At 48.2% G+C, this 19818-nt stretch overlaps 2 protein-coding genes across 2 annotated transcripts in view; both read right to left on the reverse strand.

The window, feature by feature from the left end:
• The window catches only part of LOC306981091 (NACHT, LRR and PYD domains-containing protein 3-like), a gene marked incomplete at both ends in the record, with an annotated part of 491281 nt that overhangs the window by 147041 nt on the left and 324422 nt on the right, over positions 1-19818 (reverse strand). Inside the window, one exon of the mRNA XM_079580641.1 lies at positions 17307-17480. Within this exon, the coding sequence (XP_079436767.1) occupies positions 17307-17480 (174 nt within the window). The remainder of the gene's footprint in view (positions 1-17306; positions 17481-19818) is intronic.
• LOC306980680 (protein NLRC3-like) lies at positions 1859-7308 on the reverse strand (the record flags this gene model as incomplete). The annotated part of the gene is made up of 6 exons (XM_079580109.1): positions 1859-1868; positions 3750-3923; positions 4000-5321; positions 5557-6053; positions 6641-6740; positions 7225-7308. 6 exons carry the CDS (start codon positions 7306-7308, stop codon positions 1859-1861), a joined length of 2187 nt encoding a protein of 728 aa, XP_079436235.1.

A 19818-nucleotide genomic window follows, 5' to 3' on the forward strand; every position in this document is an offset into this window, starting at 1 on the left:
AGGGGATGCTCAAAGTGCTGCACCAAACTCACACAGGAATGACTAAAATGAAAGGACTGGCCAGATCATACATGTGGTGGCCAGGTATGGATCAAGAGATAGAGAAAACTGTTCAGGCATGTCATGAATGTCAGGCACATCAGAAAGCACCTGCCTCTGCACTTTTACATCCGTGGGAATGGCCGGAGTCACCGTGGTCAAGGATTCATGTGGACAACGCTGGACCGTTCCAAGGAGAAATGTTTCTCGTGATCGTGGATGCTCATTCAAAGTGGCTGGATGTGAACCCAACAAAAACAAGCACCTCCCAAGTCACTATTGAAAAACTCAGACAAAGCGTCAGTATTTTTGGAATACCAAACATGCTGGTATCAGACAATGGGACTTGCTTCACAAGTGCAGAGTTTGAAGCATTCATGAAGCAAAATGGCATCAATCACGTGGGATCCGCCCCATTTCACCCATCCTCAAATGGACTTGCAGAGAGAGCAGTGCAAACTTTCAAAGAGGGGATGAAGAAGATGAAAGAAGGGACAATACAAACAAGGTTGTCAAGATTCTTGTTTAGCTACAGGATTACACCTCACGCAACAGCAGGTTTGTCCCGCAGAACTCATGATGTCACGCAGACTAAGACCTGCCCTGGATTTGGTTGTTCCGGACGTGAAAACCAGAGTACAACAAAAACAGCAGAAACAGAAAGAGACACATGACACACGCTGTAAAGAGAGAGGATTCACATCTGGAGATGATGTTCTCATCAGGAACTATTCCTATGGACCAAAATGGATTCCTGGTGTTATCCAAGATTCTTCAGGACCCCTGTCCTACACAGTTAGTGTTGGTGCTGGTCAAGTTGTGAAGAGGCAGGTAGATCAGGTCAGAGCCAGATCGCCCGATCCCGTGTTAAATGTTGAAAAAGAGAAAAGCTTAGTGTTGTTTCCAGACACTGCTCCTCGTGTTGTTACACTACCTGAGTTAAACAAACCACACATGTTAGAGCCGAGTTCTAGTGCAGAGAAAGTGTCAGAGAAACCACCTGCCCCAGATATTCAGGTGACAAATGTTTTACCTGCTGAGCCAGAAATGAGACGTTCTACTAGAGAGAGACGTACGCCTGTCCATCTGAAAGACTTTGTTCATTGAAGTACCAGACTTATGTACAGCTTAGTTTGGACTAAGTCATTTTTGGTTTATTATTTTAATGTCTGCCCTATACGCATTTCTTTGAATTACCTTTTGCTTAAAGGTGGGGGAGATGTGGTATACTGAATGTTTTTGTAAGGTTTAACCAGTAGAGGGCAAACTAGCCTTATGTTACCTGCTGTAAGCTATGTTCAGAGCTAGACAAGGTAGAAGAAGATATACAATGTGCTGCACAGTTCATATGTTGTGCAAAAAGCCCAGTAAAGATTTAACTAAACTTTGAGATGTTGAGCAAAGTTATTTCGGCCACGATGCAACAACATCGAAGGAACAAGATGATGGAAACATTTATGATGAAACGACACCAGGACGTCGTCTGAAGTCATGAAGCACTTTATTTCACTCAAGGGACAAAGTTTACAACAAGACTGAAGGTCAGGCTGTGCTTCTTCAGAGAGTTTCCATCTGATCTGAAAAAACTGTTCTTCATCAGATCATAATATCAGATCAATGTAATAACATCAATAAGTCAAACAGATCAAAGCTCCAGGATCAGACGCCTGGAGAGTCTGAAGGACTTCACTTTCTTCTCTTTGTCTCCAGGTTCTTGATGGAGCTCAGACCTGTTCCTCTGAGCCGTGATCCTGGATCCTTCTGTTTATTCTCCTGGACTCAGACTGAGGCGTCTGATCTGGAGCTGAACATATTAGTCTCAATCCCACCTGTGGAGAAACAGAAATCAGGAATTATTTATTACAACTTATTATTCACAATAATTAATATAGAAAGACAATGAAAAATAATAAAGTCTTTAAAACAGTTAAATCTCCCGTGTGTCGGAGTGTGGGCTGGTGTGACTGAGGAAGACGGAGATAAACTGAATATGATGATTATTGAAACTAAACTCACTCCAGGTCTGTTTTTCATAAGGATATAACGTAATAACATGGTTAACACTTGATCTTCATAAATAACCTTTAATGATAGAATGGATTTAAGATTAAAAAACTCTTTAAAACAAACTCCAACAGCCTCAGTGTTTTTAGAAAATAGAAAATGTTCCAGGTTCAGAACAGTCTGATAAAGTCTGGACTCACTTCAGTCTCTCCAGTCGACAGTCAGGGCTCTGTTTGAGGACCAGTAGCTCCTTCACGTCTGAGTCACTCAGAACGTTATTCCACAGCTCCAGCTCAGTGAGATGTGAGGGGTTGGACTTCAGAGCTGAGGCCAGAGAGGAACAGCTGATCTTTGACAAACCACAGTTCCTCAATCTGAATAAAATAAATACATAAATAAATAAAGTTCTTAAAGTCCAGAGATAAAACAGATTAAACAAACACAAAGACACATCTTGAATAATAAAAGTCATGCATTTAAAGTGAAGAGTTTTTGAAACAACAAACTTTTCCACAAAGTCTAATTATTTTCTAAAACTCTCTAAATATGGTTTGAACGATATACAAAAGATAAAAAGCATAAATAGATGAAAATATTTCATTTATTTCGTAATTATTTTTAAAATGACATTTAACACATTGAGTGCCAACAATCCAGACCATTTTTCATGATATTTGTAGCATCACAGTGTATTCTGTGTTATAGTTATGGACTCGTTTGAAAGCTGAGACTCTCAGCTCTCAGATGGTGGAAACAGTTAACGGTCTGTGATTCGCTGGGCGGGGCTTTGAAAACACACGATGAACTGTTGTGTCGCCATCTTCACTGTTTTGGTCACGGCCGGAGGAGTTTGATGGTAAATCCTAGCACAGAAGACGACACACAGAGCTCCCGCGCTATGATTGGCTCATCTTGGTTTTGCCGGAGTCAGCGAGATTCAATTCAAATCACACAATTCCAGACTGTTTCCCCCATGAATCTGTGAACATGAGGATCAGTGTGACTCAGGCCAGGCTAAGACTGTCTCGTTTTTTTAATTAAAAAATGCAAAAACACGTTTTTTTCTTTTTGGCACTCAATGTGTTGATATTTTCTAAAAGTCTATGGATAAAACTTCTAAGTTTTTATTCTTCTGGAAATTAATTATTTTTGTCATGAGTCCTGACACACAGACAGTGAACTGACCTGAGAATCTGCAGGCGACAGTCAGTCCCTTGAAGAAAACCACACAGATGAGACACTCCTGAGTCAAACAGTCTGTAGTTACCACTCAGGTCCAGCTCAGTGAGATGTGAGGGGTTGGACTTCAGAGCTGAGGCCAGAGAGGAACAGCTGATCTTTGACAAACCACAGCGATACAATCTGAATAAAGAATAAATGAAGTGATTAAGTCCAGAGTAAAGTCAGAGGAGTTTCTGTAGCTACAGCTGAACATCTGAGACTCTGGTTTGGAGCAGGACTCAGAGGTCGGGGTAAATGCTGTAGTTTTTCAGACATGATCTCCTACACTTTACTTCACTCTCAGAGAACGGTTACATCACATCACTCAGTGATTAAAGGATGAGAAGAGTGGAGGATGGACGAGCGAGAGCCGTCACAGACCTGCACTGACCTGAGAGAGGAGAGCTGACAGTGAGGACTCTTCAGACCTGCACTGACCTGAGAGAGGAGAGCTGACAGTGAGGACTCTTCAGACCTGCACTGACCTGAGAGAGGAGAGCTGACAGTGAGGACTCTTCAGACCTGCACACAGCACAGACACTGAGGAGTCACTCAGTTTATTTTCACTCAGATTCAAGTCTCTGAGATGGGAGGGGCTGGAGCTCAGCGCTGACGCCACCACTTCACAGTGAAGATCTGAGAGTCCACAGTCCTCAAACCTGTAACAGATGTTAGAGCGACATGTGAGTGATTCTAACAGGTCTGTGAAGCTTCTGTCTGTGACTGAGGACTCACACAGCCTTCCTGCAGTTCCTCACCGCTGGGATCAGTCTCAGTTTACCCTGGAGAAACGTGTTGTACTTCCTTAGGTCCAGCTCCTCCAGGACCTGCTCTGATATCTGCAGCATGTAGGCCAGAGCCGAGCACTGGATCTCAGACAGTTTCTCCTTAGATCCACCTCCAGACTTCAGGAAGTCCTGGATCTGCTGCTGCACAGACTGGTCCTTCAGCTCCATCAGACAGTGGAAGATGTTGATGCTTCTGTCGGGAGAGACTTTCTCTGTGTTCATCTCTTTAAGGTTTTTAATGACTTCTGTGATTTCTGATTGGTCGATTGGACTCAGCAGAGCTCCTAAAAGTCTGTGGTTGGACTCCAGACTGAGGCCATGAAGGAACCGCACAAACAGGTCCAGGTGGCCGTTTGGACTCTGCAGGGACTTTTCTACAGATTTTCTGAGGAACTGATCTGGACTTAACCCTGAGACGGTTCCTTCACTTCCATAAAGAAACTCCCTGACCACCTCCTGGTTGTTCTCTAAGCAGTGGTGAAGGTAAACGGCTGCCAGAAACTCCTGCACGCTCAGGTGGATGAAGCAGTAGACTGACTGGTTGAAGACACTCTCTCGTTTGAAGATCTGAGTGCAGAGTCCGGAGTAGACCGAGGCCTCGCTCAGGTCCAGACCCACCTGCTCCAGGTCTTCTTGGTAGAACATGATGTTTCCTGTCTGCAGATGCTCAAAGGCCAGTCTCCCCAGCTTCAGGAGCAGCTCTGTGTCGGCCTCTGTCAGCCCCCAGGTCTCAGACCTGACCTCTGTTTGTGTCTGTTTGTACTTCCTCTTCCTGTGCGTCTGCACCAACAGGAAGTGTGCGTACATGTCTGTGAGGGTCTGGGGCAGTGGTCCGCTCTGATGGCTTCTCAACACGTGGTCCAGGACTGTGGAGGTGATCCAGCAGAAGACTGGGATCTGGCTCATGTTGTGGAGGCTGCGGGAGGTTCTGAGGTGGGACAGGACTGTTTGAAGCTGCTCTTCATCTGAGAACCTCTTCCTGAAGTACTGCTCCTTCTGTGGGTCAGTGATGAAGCCCCTGACCTCCGTGACCCTGTGCACGCACCGCGCTGGGATCTGATGGGCCGCCGCTGGGCGGGAGGTGATCCATATAAGGGCGTGAGGAAGCAGAGCGCCTCTGATGAGGTTCACCAACAGTACGCCCACCTCTGACCTCTGTGTGACCTCAGAGATGAGCTCACAGCTGAAGTCCAGAGACAGTCTGCTCTCGTCGAGGCCGTCAAAGATGAACAGGAGTTTACAGACGGACAGAGTGTGGGCTGTGAGCGTCTGTGGGGCAGAGAAACACAACATTTAACATCCATGACTTTACACCACTTTCCTTCAACCCTCACTTTAAACCAGTGAGTGGTGGAGCTCCAGTGTGAGGGACTGCAGGGTTTACAGTGAATGTGAACACAGACTGAACTAACAAACGCCCTGAGAGCCAGGAGTCATTTCAAAAGTGTTTGAGACTTTGAAATATATGATGTGAAAGGTAAAGCTTTCTCTAAATGAGAGTGACCTGTGGATCCAGCGCTGGATGGAACACTTGGATCAGCTCCATCAGACTGTAGCGCCCCCTTCTGACCAGGTTCATCTCTCTGAAGGACAGTGGCACCACCAGCTGCAGCTCCTGGTTCTCTGAGCCCTGGGCCCAGTCCAGACAGAACTTCAGGACTGAGAAGGTCTTCCCCACTCCAGCCACGCCCACAGTCAGCACGGCTCTGATGGAGCCCTGCTGCAGCGCCCCCTGCTGCTGCTCAGGGGGCAGAGCTTTAAAGATGTCCTGGCACCTGATGGTGATCTCCTGGACCTCCTTCTTCTTGGACTGTGTCTCCAGACTCCTCTCCTCAGGTTGGGCTCTGGCCTCTTCACTGAGGCCCTCTGTGATGTACAGCTCAGTGAAGATGCTGTTCAGAAGAGTTCTATCTCCTGATTCTTCACTTCCCTCTGTCACACTCTCACATCTGCTGCTCAGGCGCTGCTTATGGTCCTTCAGAACCTTGTGGAGACCTTCACCTGGACACAGAGGAGGAGACACCTGTTAATGTTGATGAACAGGTCTCTTATTCCCTGCTGTAGTTGATGAGTCTCAGACTGAGCAGACTCACCTGGTGCAGGGCCTTGAACCCCCTGATCAGGACTGTTGCCTGTGTCTCCACACTGAGGCCAGGCGTCCTGCTCTGACTCTGTTTCTCTGTGACACAAACACACAGCACTGAGCACGTCTTTAACATCACATTTGTGTGACGGCCAAGAGGTTCTACATTCTTTAGACACTGAGTTATTGAAATAAGCTATATAAATAAAGTTATATATTGTTTGTCCTAGAACATTTGTCTTAATGAATACAATTCAGTGCTTTGACCACTTCTGTCTTAGCTGTGGAGACTCCACATTAGGTTTATTTCTTACCCTGAGTCTGGAGGAGCAGGTTCAGGACTGAAGTCAATCCATCCACCTTTAGACCTGTCACTCTTCATGGACAGATTGGAGGCTGAAGCTGTAGATCTGTGAGTGGATAAAAAGCCATTTAAGAGATTTGTTTCTGCCTTTTTCAGATTTTAAAACACACAGTAAGGTAAAAAAGAAACGACTGAACTCACTTTGTACCATAGAGCTGCAGCTCAGTGCTGCCCTCTGGAGGCTGAGGGCAGGAGAACTTTTCTTTTCTTTCTGCCATTTCCTCAGAGTCTTGGCCTGGGGCTGAGTCAGACAAAGATTAAGGTTAATAACTGGTAGGATCAGCAGTGGTGTGTCTAAGGCCGCCCCTGATTTCTGCTGGGTCACCTCAGTGTGTGATTGTGACTTATCTTCATGGGTTAAAGTAAAGTTAGTCTTGTTGATTCTACCGGTTTTCACCCTCCATTAACCCTTGTCTTGCCAAATTCATTCAAGTGAACACTGTGTTTATTTTTACCTGGGACTGGACGAACAGGAAACAGTGGGAGCGGCTCAGCTCGACTGCTTTCCTCACGGCACTCCTTTAACTGACGTTAACACATATTTGCTCTGTTTATAAGAAGCATTTACACACATTACACTGACACAGCTCTAATAATGCACTCATTATGACTCAATGAACCTTGACTTAAGGCCAAACACCAAATGTGCTCTGGTGTATGTTATTGTGTATATGATGCAGTGATGAGTCTGTAAACTGTAGCTCTGTCTGATTCCAAAGCCTCACCTGAGTGTGGGCTCTGAAGCGTCTCCTCTGTCCGACTCTCCCTGGTTTCTGCTCGGTTTGGAGATTACAGGACCGTCCCGTCATCTCCCCTTCAGCCGCACATTTGTGACACTGCGGCGGAAACACCTGCTCTTTACCTGAGGACAAGCCCCGCCCTCTGTCACCACAGCCACACACTTAACCCTTAAGGCACAGGCTGAGGATCACTGACACTGAGATCAGAAGGAAAAGTGGATAAAACGGTCAGAAACCGACTCCATGAGGGGGGTTTGAGGGTGGTATGAGGGTGGCATGAGGGGGGCATGAGGGGGGTGTGAGGGTGGCATGAGGGTGGCATGAGGGTGGCATGAGGGGGGCATGAGGGGGGCATGAGGGGGGCATGAGGGGGGCATGAGGGGAGTATGAGGGGGGCATGAGGGGGGTATGAGGGGAGCATGAGGGGGGTATGAGGGCGTTGGGCCGGTGCTTACTGCCCAACACCGTGCAGCCCGATTGGCATTTGCCCGAGAACACAGCGATTGGCAGATTGGACAATGGTGCCCTGTGCTCTTCACGGATGAGAGCAGGTTCACCCTGAGCACATGTGACAGACGTGACAGAGTCTGGAGACGCCCTGGAGAACGTTCTGCTGCTGCAACATCATCCAGCATGACCGGTTTGGTGGTGGGTCAGTGATGGTCTGGGGAGGCATTTCATTGGAGGCCGCACAGCCCTCCATGTGCGAGCCAGAGGTTCCCTGACCGGCATTGGGGACCAGGATGAGATCCTCAGACCTATTGTAAGACCATATGCTGGTGCTGTGGGCCCTGGGTTCCTTCTGATGCCTGATAATGCCAGGCCACATGTGGCAAGAGTGTGTCAGCAGGTCCTGCATGATGAAGGTATTGATGTTATGGACTGGCCTGCCCGTTCCCCAGACTTAAATCCAATAGAACATCTGGGACATCATGTCTCGGTCCATCCATCAACGCCACGTCGCTCCACAGACTGTCCAGGAGCTGACTGATGCTCTAATCCAGGTCTGGGAGGAGATCCCTCAGGAGGACATCCGTGGTCTCATCAGGAGCATGCCCAGGCGTTGTAGGGAGTGCATTCAGGCACGTGGAGGCCACACACACGACTGAGGATGATACAGACTCGTTTGGAGGAATTTCTACAGAATTTGGATCAACCAGTGACCTGATGTGTCACTTTGATTTTGACTATAATTTTGGATCCAGACCTCCAGGGGCTGAGAATTTGATTTCCATTTCTCATTCTTATGTTATTTTGTTCTCAACACATTGCCCTACACTATGAATAAAGATTTTCATCTAAAAAATCGAATTGATTAACATCTAGGATGTGCTTTTTGAGTGTGCCCTAAGTTTTTGTGAGCAGTGTATAAACTCTTTTGTCCAATCAGGAGTCAGGAAAAGTGCAGCGTCTGCTCTTTCAGATCAATGAACAAAGGTTTGATGAACTTCTCACAAACGTGTCCAAAAGTGGAGCCAGTTTTCAGACACATTTTGATTTGATTTGATTTGAAGCTGAAGTGGAGAAAATGCTGTGGGATCAGGCGGGGGTTTAGTTCCTCCTGTTTGAATCCTCCCTCCCTAAAGTCCCCGTGTGTCTGGACTTTTCCCTCTGCAGTCCAGTCTGATCATGTGACTCTGATCATGTGACTCTGGGTTTTCCTGGCGATGATGTAACAAACCCGCTCAGGCCACGCCCCCCCAGGTCAAACTGCCTCGGCGTCGCTGCAGGTGAGTCTCAGATCACACGCTCTCACAAACATAGAATCAAATAAGATGAAGAGGATTATTCATCACAAACCGTCTGACTCTTTATGTCTCTGAAGATTCAAATCAAATAAAGCTCCAAAACTCTTTATTCTCCTCATTTGTAAACGTGTAAATGTGTTGTTGTTTTTCAGAGTTTGTGCTGAGTCGGCAGACGCTCTGCAGAAACACTTCACACTGGCTTTGATCCACATTCATCCTTTAAGCACTTTTTTTGTTCAATTCTTCTATTTTTTTTTCTATTTTTTGTCACATTTTTGTCACATTTTCATGTTTCAGGTTTTAGATTTGGGTAAAGCTGAATAATCACAGGCCAATCATGAGCTCAGTTGTTATTATTGTCCTGACAAGATGAAAAAGATCTTTCCCAAACAGATCCAGTCGATAATGAAGTGATAATGCGCCACTTACATATTTACTCACAGTGGAAAAAGTATTTGTACTCGAGTAACAAACAGATATTTCATTGTGATTTTACTCAAGTAGAAGTAAAAAGCACTGCAAAATAAAAGTGCTCTAAGAAGTACAATTTCTTCAACATGTTACTCAAGTACTGGAGTAAATGTAACTGAGTAACCTCTGCTCATTCCACATGAGTTTTCATCTACTCCAGTATGAGTAAAGGAAAACTCATGTGCAGGAAGTAAACAAACGGGAACCCAGGCTGAGTGGAACACTGCGGTAATGTGGTCCCGCCTCCTGGTCTTCGTCAGGTGTAATGTGGTCCCGCCTCCTGGTCTTCGTCAGGTGTAATGTGGTCCCGCCTCCTGGTCTTCGTCAGGTGTAATGTGGTCCCGCATCCTGGTCTTCGTCAGGTGTAATGTGGTCCCGCCTCCTGGTCTTCGTCAGGTGTAATGTGGTCCCGCCTCCTGGTCTTCGTCAGGTGTAATGTGGTCCCGCCTCCTGGTCTTCGTCAGGAGCCGCTGTAAACCTGAGATCCTCTTTTTGGGAAGAGCAGAAAGCAGGGCATTACAGTAGTGGATACGACTGGTGATAAAAGCATGCATGAGCGTCTCCGTGTTGGCCCGAGAGAGAATGGGGCGACTCTGGCTATGTTCTTTAGATGGTAAAAACCTATCTGTGTGATATTCTTAATGTGTGGAATAAAAGTCAGTCACTGGAATTTCTCAAGGACATTTTGTTCAGTAATAAAATCATAAAGTTGGATAAAGACGAGTTTTTCTAAGATTTTGCTTAAAAATGGTAAGTTGGAAACTGGTCTGAAATTGTTAAAATCTTTACAGTCCAAATTGCTCTTCTTCAACAGGGGCCTCACCACCGCCCCTTTAAACGCAGCAGAGAAGACCCCGTCTGGAGAGAGCAATTCATCATGTTTAGAAGCTCGTCTCTAAAAGATCCATAAAATGTTTTAAAAAACGGCGTTGGGACCGGGTCTAAAAGACATGTGGTGGGCCTCACTGAGGAGGAAACTTTATCAAGCACCTCAGCATTAACCAGGACAAAACTGTCCAGTGTTTCCTCTGGAACAAACAGACCATCAGATGTATTTAGAACCGTGTTACTTTGGGTAGATCAAATATTACATCTGATAGTGTCTAGAGATTAGATCGGGCCCAAAAAATTCAGCCCAACCCGACCCGAGCCCGCGGGCATAAAGCCCGACCCGCCCCGACCAATTATCGTAAAATGTAGACCCAAGCCCGAAATAAACCCGACATTATTTTTTCATTTTCTTGCTGCCAGAAGCGCGGCGCCTCGCGGGGGTGGGGAGGGTGGGATGGGCTCGCGCACACATGCAGCTCTGCCCAAAAGGTCTGCAGAAGCCCAGACCGGACAGCCCATGCGTGGAGAGCTGCAGAGTCAGACCTGACTGAAGCGCAGTCATATGTGTGAGATTGATGGTGCAGGCGGGGGCGGGGCCACGTTCACGTGTGCACTGCATGCTCTGCTCGCGCTGCTTAATAACAGTTGTTACTAAAGTTTATGTCTTTCCACAAGAGCAGTAAACTATTCATCCATTTTAAAGGTTATGATCAGATTTCGTATTAATGAAACGAAAAAGGTGATGTGTGTATCTTATTCGAGATTCAAAAACAAAAAAAACAAAAAAATTAAAACCCGACCCGACCCGAACCCGACTCTCATGCATGATATCTCGGCCTGTTTGAATACCGAGCCCGGCCCGCACTCGGGCTCGGGCCTAAAATCTAACCTCTGATAGTGTCTATCTTTCCTCTGAAGTGTCTGCAAACTCCTCACAGAGGCATCTGTGGGGTTAAAAGGAGTTGTGTTTAAATCAGGGTTTAAAACATTTTCTATCGTCGAGAATAAGACTTTTGAGTTACTTTTATGATTGGTGATTATTGTGGAAAATAATTTGTTTCTTGCATTTCTTATTGCTGTATTGTAGGTCTTTTGTTGGGCACGGAATATTTCATAATTTATCGTTATTCATCTCCTCTCGGCCTTCCTGCAATTTCTCTTAAGTTGTTTTAGTTCCCCGTTTCTCCAAGGGGGAAGGGGTTTAGGATTAATCTTTTTAAGTTTGAATGGTGCAATTGTATCGAGGGCAGTGAGTAGTTTACTGTTAACGATGTCAACAATAAAATCACAGTTAGCAGGTAAAGTCACTGGAGGAATTTGTTGTGAAGCATCACTATATTTCGCAGCCACTGCAGGGGTGAAATTACGTTTCCTCACAGTTGTTGCCGAGGACTTTCGCTGAATCAAACCGGTGACATTAAAAAACACGCAGTAATGGTCAGAGCCAAGTCGACGACAGAGGACACAGTCTTCTCTCAGGTCTTTTATGATCGATCACAAACACAAACGCTCCGTCTAAACTCGCCTTTACACGAGATAACAACAAATAATCCGGTCCGCCGTAAAAACGAAACAGAAACCTGCAGTGACACTGATGTCAAAGCTCCGCTAACAGCAACGAAACACTTCCTGTTGTCCCGACAAAATAAAAGGCCTCAATGTTCCAGCCGCTGGGAGAGGGTTTGAAATGTTCATTAATAAATGAACCTAATATTTTAGGTGCAAATGGACACAAATATGTTTTTCTTCGTTTTCCTGGTCGTCCGTTTTGCTCAAATAGAAATAAAGGCCTGTCTCTAATTGTGGCCTGGTTCCAATAAAGGCCTGGTCCTGGATGCCCTCGAGTAAATAAAGGCCCCGGCCTGTATTACATTATTTACGATACATTAAAGACAACGAAGGAACAAGACGATGGAAACATTTATGATGAAACGACACCAGGACGTCGTCTGAAGTCATGAAGCACTTTATTTCACTCAAGGGACAAAGTTTACAACAAGACTGAAGGTCAGGCTGTGCTTCTTCAGAGAGTTTCCATCTGATCTGAACAAACTGTTCTTCATCAGATCATAATATCAGATCAATGTAATAATATCAATAAGTCAAACAGATCAAAGCTCCAGGATCAGACGCCTGGAGAGTCTGAAGGACTTCACTTTCTTCTCTCTTTTTGTCTCCAGGTTCTTGATGGAGCTCAGACCTGTTCCTCTGAGCCGTGATCCTGGATCCTTCTGTTTATTCTCCTGGACTCAGACTGAGGCGTCGGATCTGGAGCTGCTGAACAACATTAACTCCAGCTGTTGAGAAGAAGAAATCAGGAATTATTTATTACAACTTATTATTATTCACAATAATTAATATGGAAAGACAATGAAAAATAATAAAGTCTTTAAAACAGTTAAATCTCCCGTGTATCGGAGTGTGGGCTGGTGTGACTGAGGAAGACGGAGATAAACTGAATATGATGATTATTGAAACTAAACTCACTCCAGGTCTGTTTTTCATAAGGATATAACGTAATAACATGGTTAACACTTGATCTTCATAAATAACCTTTAATGATAGAATGGATTTAAGACTAAAAAACTCTTTAAAACAAACTCCAGCAGCCTCAGTGTTTTTAGAAAATAGAAAATGTTCCAGGTTCAGAACAGTCTGATAAAGTCTGGACTCACCGCAGTGTCTCCAGTCGACAGTCAGGGCTCTGTTTGAGGACCAGGAGCTCCTTCACGTCTGAATCACTCAGATCGTTACCCTTCAGGTCCAGCTGAGTGAGATGTGAGGGGTTGGACTTCAGAGCTGAGGCCAGAGAGGAACAGCTGATCTCTGACAAACCACACCACCTCAATCTGAATAAAATAAATACATAAATAAATAAAGTTCTTAAAGTCCAGAGATAAAACAGATTAAACAAACACAAAGACAAATCTTGAATAATAAGTCATGGATTCAAAGTGAAGAGTTTTTAAAACAACAAACTTTTCCACAAATTGTTTAAAGTCTAATTCTTTTCTAAAACTTTCTAAAATATAGTTTGAACAATATACAAATCTTAATGTATAAAAAGCAAAAATAGATGAAAATATTTCATTTATTTTGTGATTATTGTTAAAATGACATTTAACACATTGAGTGCCAACAATCCAGACCATTTTTCATGATATTTGTAGCACCACAGTGTATTCTGTGTTATAGTTATGGACACAGGCTGTGGCTCGTTTGAAAGCTGAGACTCTCAGCTCTCAGGAGGTGGAAACACTTTCATTCTACGTGTCTCGGTTCCTGAGAAATCCTAAGCTAAACAGAGGCTAGTTTGATCAAATATTGTGCGGAGAGGACTGGGTGCCTCGACGACCTGGTCCACATGCGCAGCTTCTGGCGTTCGGGACATGGAACGTCACCTCACTGGGGGGGAGGAGCCTGAGCTTGTGCGAGAGGTTGAGAGATACCGGCGAGAAATAGTCGGGCTCACCTCCACGCACAGCTTGGGTTCCGGATCCCAACTCCTGGAGAGAGGCTGGACTCTCCATTTTTCTGGAGTTGCCCGCGGGGAGAGGCGGCGGGCTGGGGTGGGTTTGCTCATATCCCCCCAGCTCAGCCGTCACGTGTTGGAGTTCACCCCGGTGGACGAGAGGGTCGGGGACAGGGACAGGTCTCTCACCGTTGTCTCGGCTTACGGGCCCAACATCGGTGCAGAGTACCCGGCCTTCTTGGAGTCCCTGGGAGGGGTACTAGATAGTGCTCCGACTGGGGACTCCATTGTTCTGCTGGGGGACTTCAACGTCCACGTGGGTAACGACAGTGAGACCTGGGAGGGAGTGATTGGGAGGAACGGCCTCCCCGATCTGAACCCGAGTGGTGTTCTGTTATTGGACTTCTGTGCTCGTCACGGTTTGTCCATAACGAACACCATGTTCAAGCACAAGGGTGTCCATAAGTGCACGTGGCACCAGGACACCCTAGGCAGGAGGTCGATGATCGACTTTGTAGTTGTGTCGTCTGACCTCCGGCCTCGTGTCTCGGACACTCGGGTGCAGAGAGGGGCGGAGCTGTCAACCGATCACCACCTGGTGGTGAGCTGGATCCGCTAGCAGGGGAGGAAGCCGGTCAGACCTGGCAGGCCCAAGCGTGTTGTGAGGGTCTGCTGGGAACGTCTGGCGGATCCCTCTGTCAGTGGGGTCTTCAACTCCCACCTCCGGAAGAGCTTCACCCAGATTCCGGGGGAGGCTGGGGACATGGAGTCAGAGTGGACTCTGTTCTCCTCCTCCATTGTCGATGCGGCTGCTCGTAGTTGTGGCCGTAAGGTCTCTGGTGCCTGTCGCGGCGGCAATCCCCGAACCCGGTGGTGGCGCCCGGAAGTAAGGGATGCCGTCAAGCTGAAGAAGGAGTCCTACCTGGCCTTGTTGGCTTGTGGGACTCCTGAGGCAGCTGAGAGGTACCGGCAGGCCAAGCGTGCTGCAGCTCGTGCGGTCACAGAGGCAAAAACTCGGGTCTGGGAGGAGTTCGGGGAGGCCATGGAGGAAGACTATCGGTCGGCCTCGAGGATATTCTGGCAAACCGTCCGGCGCCTCAGGAGGGGGAAGCAGTGCTTCACCAACACTGTTTACAGTGCGGGTGGGAGGCTGCTGACCTCGACTGGGGATGTCGTCGGGCGGTGGAAGGAGGACTTCGAGGACTTCCTCAATCCCGTCGTCACGTCTTCCAATGAGGAAGCAGAGGCTGGGGACTCGGGGGTGGGCCTGTCCATCACCGGGGCTGAAGTCACCGAGGTGGTGAGAAAGCTCCTCGGTGGCTCCGGGGGTGGATGAGATTCGCCCTGAGTACCTTAAGTCTCTGGATGTTGTAGGACTGTCTTGGCTGACACGTCTCTGCAACATCGCGTGGCGGTCGGGGACAGTGCCCCTGGATTGGCAGACCGGGGTGGTGGTCCCTCTCTTTAAAAAGGGGGATCGGAGGGTGTGTTCCAATTACAGAGGAATCACCCTCCTTAGCCTCCCCGGTAAGGTCTACTCCATCGTGCTGGAGAGGAGGATCCGGCCGATAGTCGAACCTCGGATCCAGGAGGAACAATGTGTTTTTCGTCCTGGTCGTGGCACACTGGACCAGCTCTACACCCTTCATCGGGTGCTCGAGATTTCGTGGGAGTTTGCCCAACCAGTCCACATGTGTTTTGTGGACTTGGAGAAAGCGTTCGACCGCGTCCCTCGTGGTGCCCTGTGGGGGGTGCTCCGGGAGTATGGGGTCCTCGGCCCTCTGCTAAGGGCTGTCCGTTCCCTGTATGAGCAGCAGGAGCTTGGTTCATTGCCGGCAGTAAGTCAGACCTGTTCCCGGTGCGTGTTGGTCTCCGCCAGGGCTGCCCTTTGTCACCGGTTCTGTTCATTACTTTTATGGACAGAATTTCTCGGCGCAGCCAGGGGCCGGAGGGTGTCCGGTTTGGGAGCCTCAGGATCTCATCTCTGCTGTTTGCGGATGATGTTGTTCTGATGGCTCCAACGAACCAGGACCTTCAGCTGCTCTGGGGCGGTTTGCAGCCGAGTGTGTAGCGGCCGGGATGGGGATCAGCACCTCCAAATCTGAGGCCATGGTTCTCCACAGGAAAAAGGTGGCTTCCCCTCTACAGGTCGGTGGGGAGTCCTTACCTCAAGTGGAGGAGTTCAAGTATCTCGGGGTCTTGTTCACGAGTGAAGGACGGATGGAGCGTGAGATGGACAGACGGATTGGTGCGGCGTCAGCAGTGATGCGGTCGCTGTATCGGTCTGTCGTGGTGAAGAGGGAGCTGAGTCGGGGCAAAGCTCTCGATTTACCGATCGATCTACGTTCCCACCCTCACCTATGGTCATGAGATTTGGGTCATGACCGAAAAGACAGGATCGCGAATACAAGCGGCCGAAATGAGTTTCCTTCGCAGGGTGGCTGGGCGCACCCTCCGAGATCGGGTGAGGAGCTCAGTTACCTGAGAGGAGCTCGGAGTAGAGTCGCTGCTCCTTCACGTCGAAAGGAGCCAGCTGAGGTGGCTCGGGCATCTGTTCCGGATGCCTCCTGGTCGCCTTCCGCGGGAGCTGTTCCAGGCATGTCCTAGTGGGACAAGGCCTCGTGGAAGACCCAGGACACGGTGGTGGGACTATTTCTCCGAGCTGGCCTGGTGTCGCCTCGGGGTCAGAACAGCTGGAGGAGGTGTGTGTGGACCGGGAAGTTTGGGCATCTCTGCTGAGACTGCTGCCCCCGCGACCCGGCCCCGGATAAAGCGGAAGAAAATGGATGGATGGATGGATCTGTCTCCCTCATTTCACTCTTCACTCTTCAAGAAAAGAACATGGACTATTGAGAATGTCTCTGCCTGAGTTTCACGTTGTTTGAAGAGAACATGGAGCTGAAATATTGTTACAAAAACACGTTGCCGAGGACGCGGTGGTGACTCGCAGTAAACAGCGCTCGCGTCTGACACAAGGTTTATGTTTAGATCATAAACTGTCGGCATCTGAAGCACAAGGTGAGATGTTCTGTGCAGAAGATCCCTCTGCTCTCCCTCCTCTGTCTGACACTGAGCTGCTGCAGGACCGCTGGGCGGGGCCACTGGGCAGGGCCGCTGGGCGGGGCCGCTGGGCGGGGCCGCTGGGCGGGGCTTAGAAAACACACAATGAACTGTTGTGTCGCCATCTTCACTGTTTTGGTCACGGCCGGAGGAGTTTGATGGTAAATCCTAGCACAGAAGACGACACACAGAGCTCCCGCGCTCTGATTGGCTCGTCTTGGTTTTGCCGGAGTCAGCGAGATTCAAATCACACGATTCCAGACTGTTTCCCCCATGAATCTGTGAACATGAGGATCAGTCTGACTCAGGCCAGGCTAAGACTGTCTCGTTTTTTTAATTAAAAAATGCAAAAACAAGTTTTTTTCTTTTTGGCACTCAATGTGTTGATATTTTCGAAAAGTCTATGGATAAAACTTCTAAGTTTTTATTCTTCTGGAAATTAATTATTTTTGTCTTGAGCCCTGACACAGAGACAGTGAACTGACCTGAGAATCATTAGGCGACAGTCTGAGCTTTGCAGAAATCCACACAGATGAGACACTCCTGACTCAGACAGTCTGTTATTACACAGCTCCAGCTCAGTGAGATGTGAGGGGTTGGACTTCAGAGCTGAGGCCAGAGAGGAACAGCTGATCTCTGACAAACCACAGTTCCTCAATCTGAATAAAGAATAAATGAAGTGATTAAGTCCAGAGTAAAGTCAGAGGAGTTTCTGTAGCTACAGCTGAACATCTGAGACTCTGGTTTGGAGCAGGACTCAGAGGTCGGGGGTAAATGCTGTAGTTTTTCAGACATGATCTCCTACACTTTACTTCACTCTAAGAGAACGGTTACATCACATCACTCAGTGATTAAAGGATGAGAAGAGTGGAGGATGGACGAGCCGTCACAGACCTGACACTGATGTCCTCAGACCTGCACTGACCTGAGAGAGGAGAGCTGACAGTGAGGACTCTTCAAAGCAGCAAAAAGCACAGACACTGAGGAGTCACTCAAGTTATTACGGCTCAGATTCAAGTCTCTGAGATGGGAGGGGCTGGAGCTCAGCGCTGACGCCACCACTTCACAGTGAAGATCTGAGAGTTCACACTGAAATAACCTGTAACAGATGTTAGAGCGACATGTGAGTGATTCTAACAGGTCTGTGAAGCTTCTGTCTGTGACTGAGGACTCACACAGCCTTCCTGCAGTTCCTCACCGCTGGGATCAGTCTCTGTTTACCCTGGAGAAACGTGTTGTATTTGTTTAGGTCCAGCTCCTCCAGGACCTGCTCTGACATCTGCAGCATGTAGGCCAGAGCCGAGCACTGGATCTCAGACAGTTTCTCCTTAGATCCACCTCCAGACTTCAGGAAGTCCTGGATCTGCTGCTGCACAGACTGGTCCTTCAGCTCCATCAGACAGTGGAAGATGTTGATGCTTCTGTCGGGAGAGACTTTCTCTGTGTTCATCTCTTTAAGGTTCTTAATGACTTCTGTGATTTCTGATTGGTGGATTGGACTCAGCAGAGCTCCTAAAAGTCTGTGGTTGGACTCCAGACTGAGGCCATGAAGGAACCGCACAAACAGGTCCAGGTGGCCGTTTGGACTCTGCAGGGACTTTTCAAGAGCTTCTCTGAGGAATTCATTTGGACTGAAGTCTGGGACGGTTCCTTCACTTCCATAAAGAAACTTCCTGACCACCTCCTGGTTGTTCTTAAAGCAGTGGTGAAGGTAAACGGCTGCCAGAAACTCCTGCACGCTCAGGTGGATGAAGCAGTAGACTGACTGGTTGAAGACACTCTCTCGTTTGAAGATCTCAGTGCAGAGTCCGGAGTAGACCGAGGCCTCGCTCAGGTCCAGACCCACCTGCTCCAGGTCTTCTTGGTAGAACATGATGTTTCCTGTCTGCAGATGCTTAAAGGCCAGTCTCCCCAGCTTCAGGAGCAGCTCTGTGTCGGCCTCTGTCAGCCCCCAGGTCTCAGACCTGACCTCTGTTTGTGTCTGTTTGTACTTCCTCTTCCTGTGCGTCTGCACCAACAGGAAGTGTGCGTACATGTCTGTGAGGGTCTGGGGCAGTGGTCCGCTCTGATGGCTTCTCAACACGTGGTCCAGGACTGTGGAGGTGATCCAGCAGAAGACTGGGATCTGGCTCATGTTGTGGAGGCTGCGGGAGGTTCTGAGGTGGGACAGGACTGTTTGAAGCTGCTGTTCATCTGAGAACCTCTTCCTGAAGTACTGCTCCTTCTGTGGGTCAGTGATGAAGCCCCTGACCTCCGTGACCCTGTGCACGCACCGCGCTGGGATCTGATGGGCCGCCGCTGGGCGGGAGGTGATCCATATAAGGGCGTGAGGAAGCAGAGCGCCTCTGATGAGGTTCACCAACAGTACGCCCACCTCTGACCTCTGTGTGACCTCAGAGATGAGCTCACAGCTGAAGTCCAGAGACAGTCTGCTCTCGTCGAGGCCGTCAAAGATGAACAGGAGTTTACAGACGGACAGAGTGTGGGCTGTGAGCGTCTGTGGGGCAGAGAAACACAACATTTAACATCCATGACTTTACACCACTTTCCTTCAACCCTCACTTTAAACCAGTGAGTGGTGGAGCTCCAGTGTGAGGGACTGCAGGGTTTACAGTGAATGTGAACACAGACTGAACTAACAAACGCCCTGAGAGACAGGAGTCATTTCAAAAGTGTTTGAGACTTTGAAATATATGATGTGAAAGGTAAAGCTTTCTCTAAATGAGAGTGACCTGTGGATCCAGCGCTGGATGGAACACTTGGATCAGCTCCATCAGACTGTAGCGCCCCCTTCTGACCAGGTTCATCTCTCTGAAGGACAGTGGCACCACCAGCTGCAGCTCCTGGTTCTCTGAGCCCTGGGCCCAGTCCAGACAGAACTTCAGGACTGAGAAGGTCTTCCCCACTCCAGCCACGCCCACAGTCAGCACGGCTCTGATGGAGCCCTGCTGCAGCGTCCCCTGCTGCTGCTCAGGGGGCAGAGCTTTAAAGATTTCC

Source organism: Gobius niger, assembly GCF_951799975.1.
Source record: "Gobius niger genome assembly, chromosome: 21".
NCBI lineage: Eukaryota > Metazoa > Chordata > Actinopteri > Gobiiformes > Gobiidae > Gobius > Gobius niger.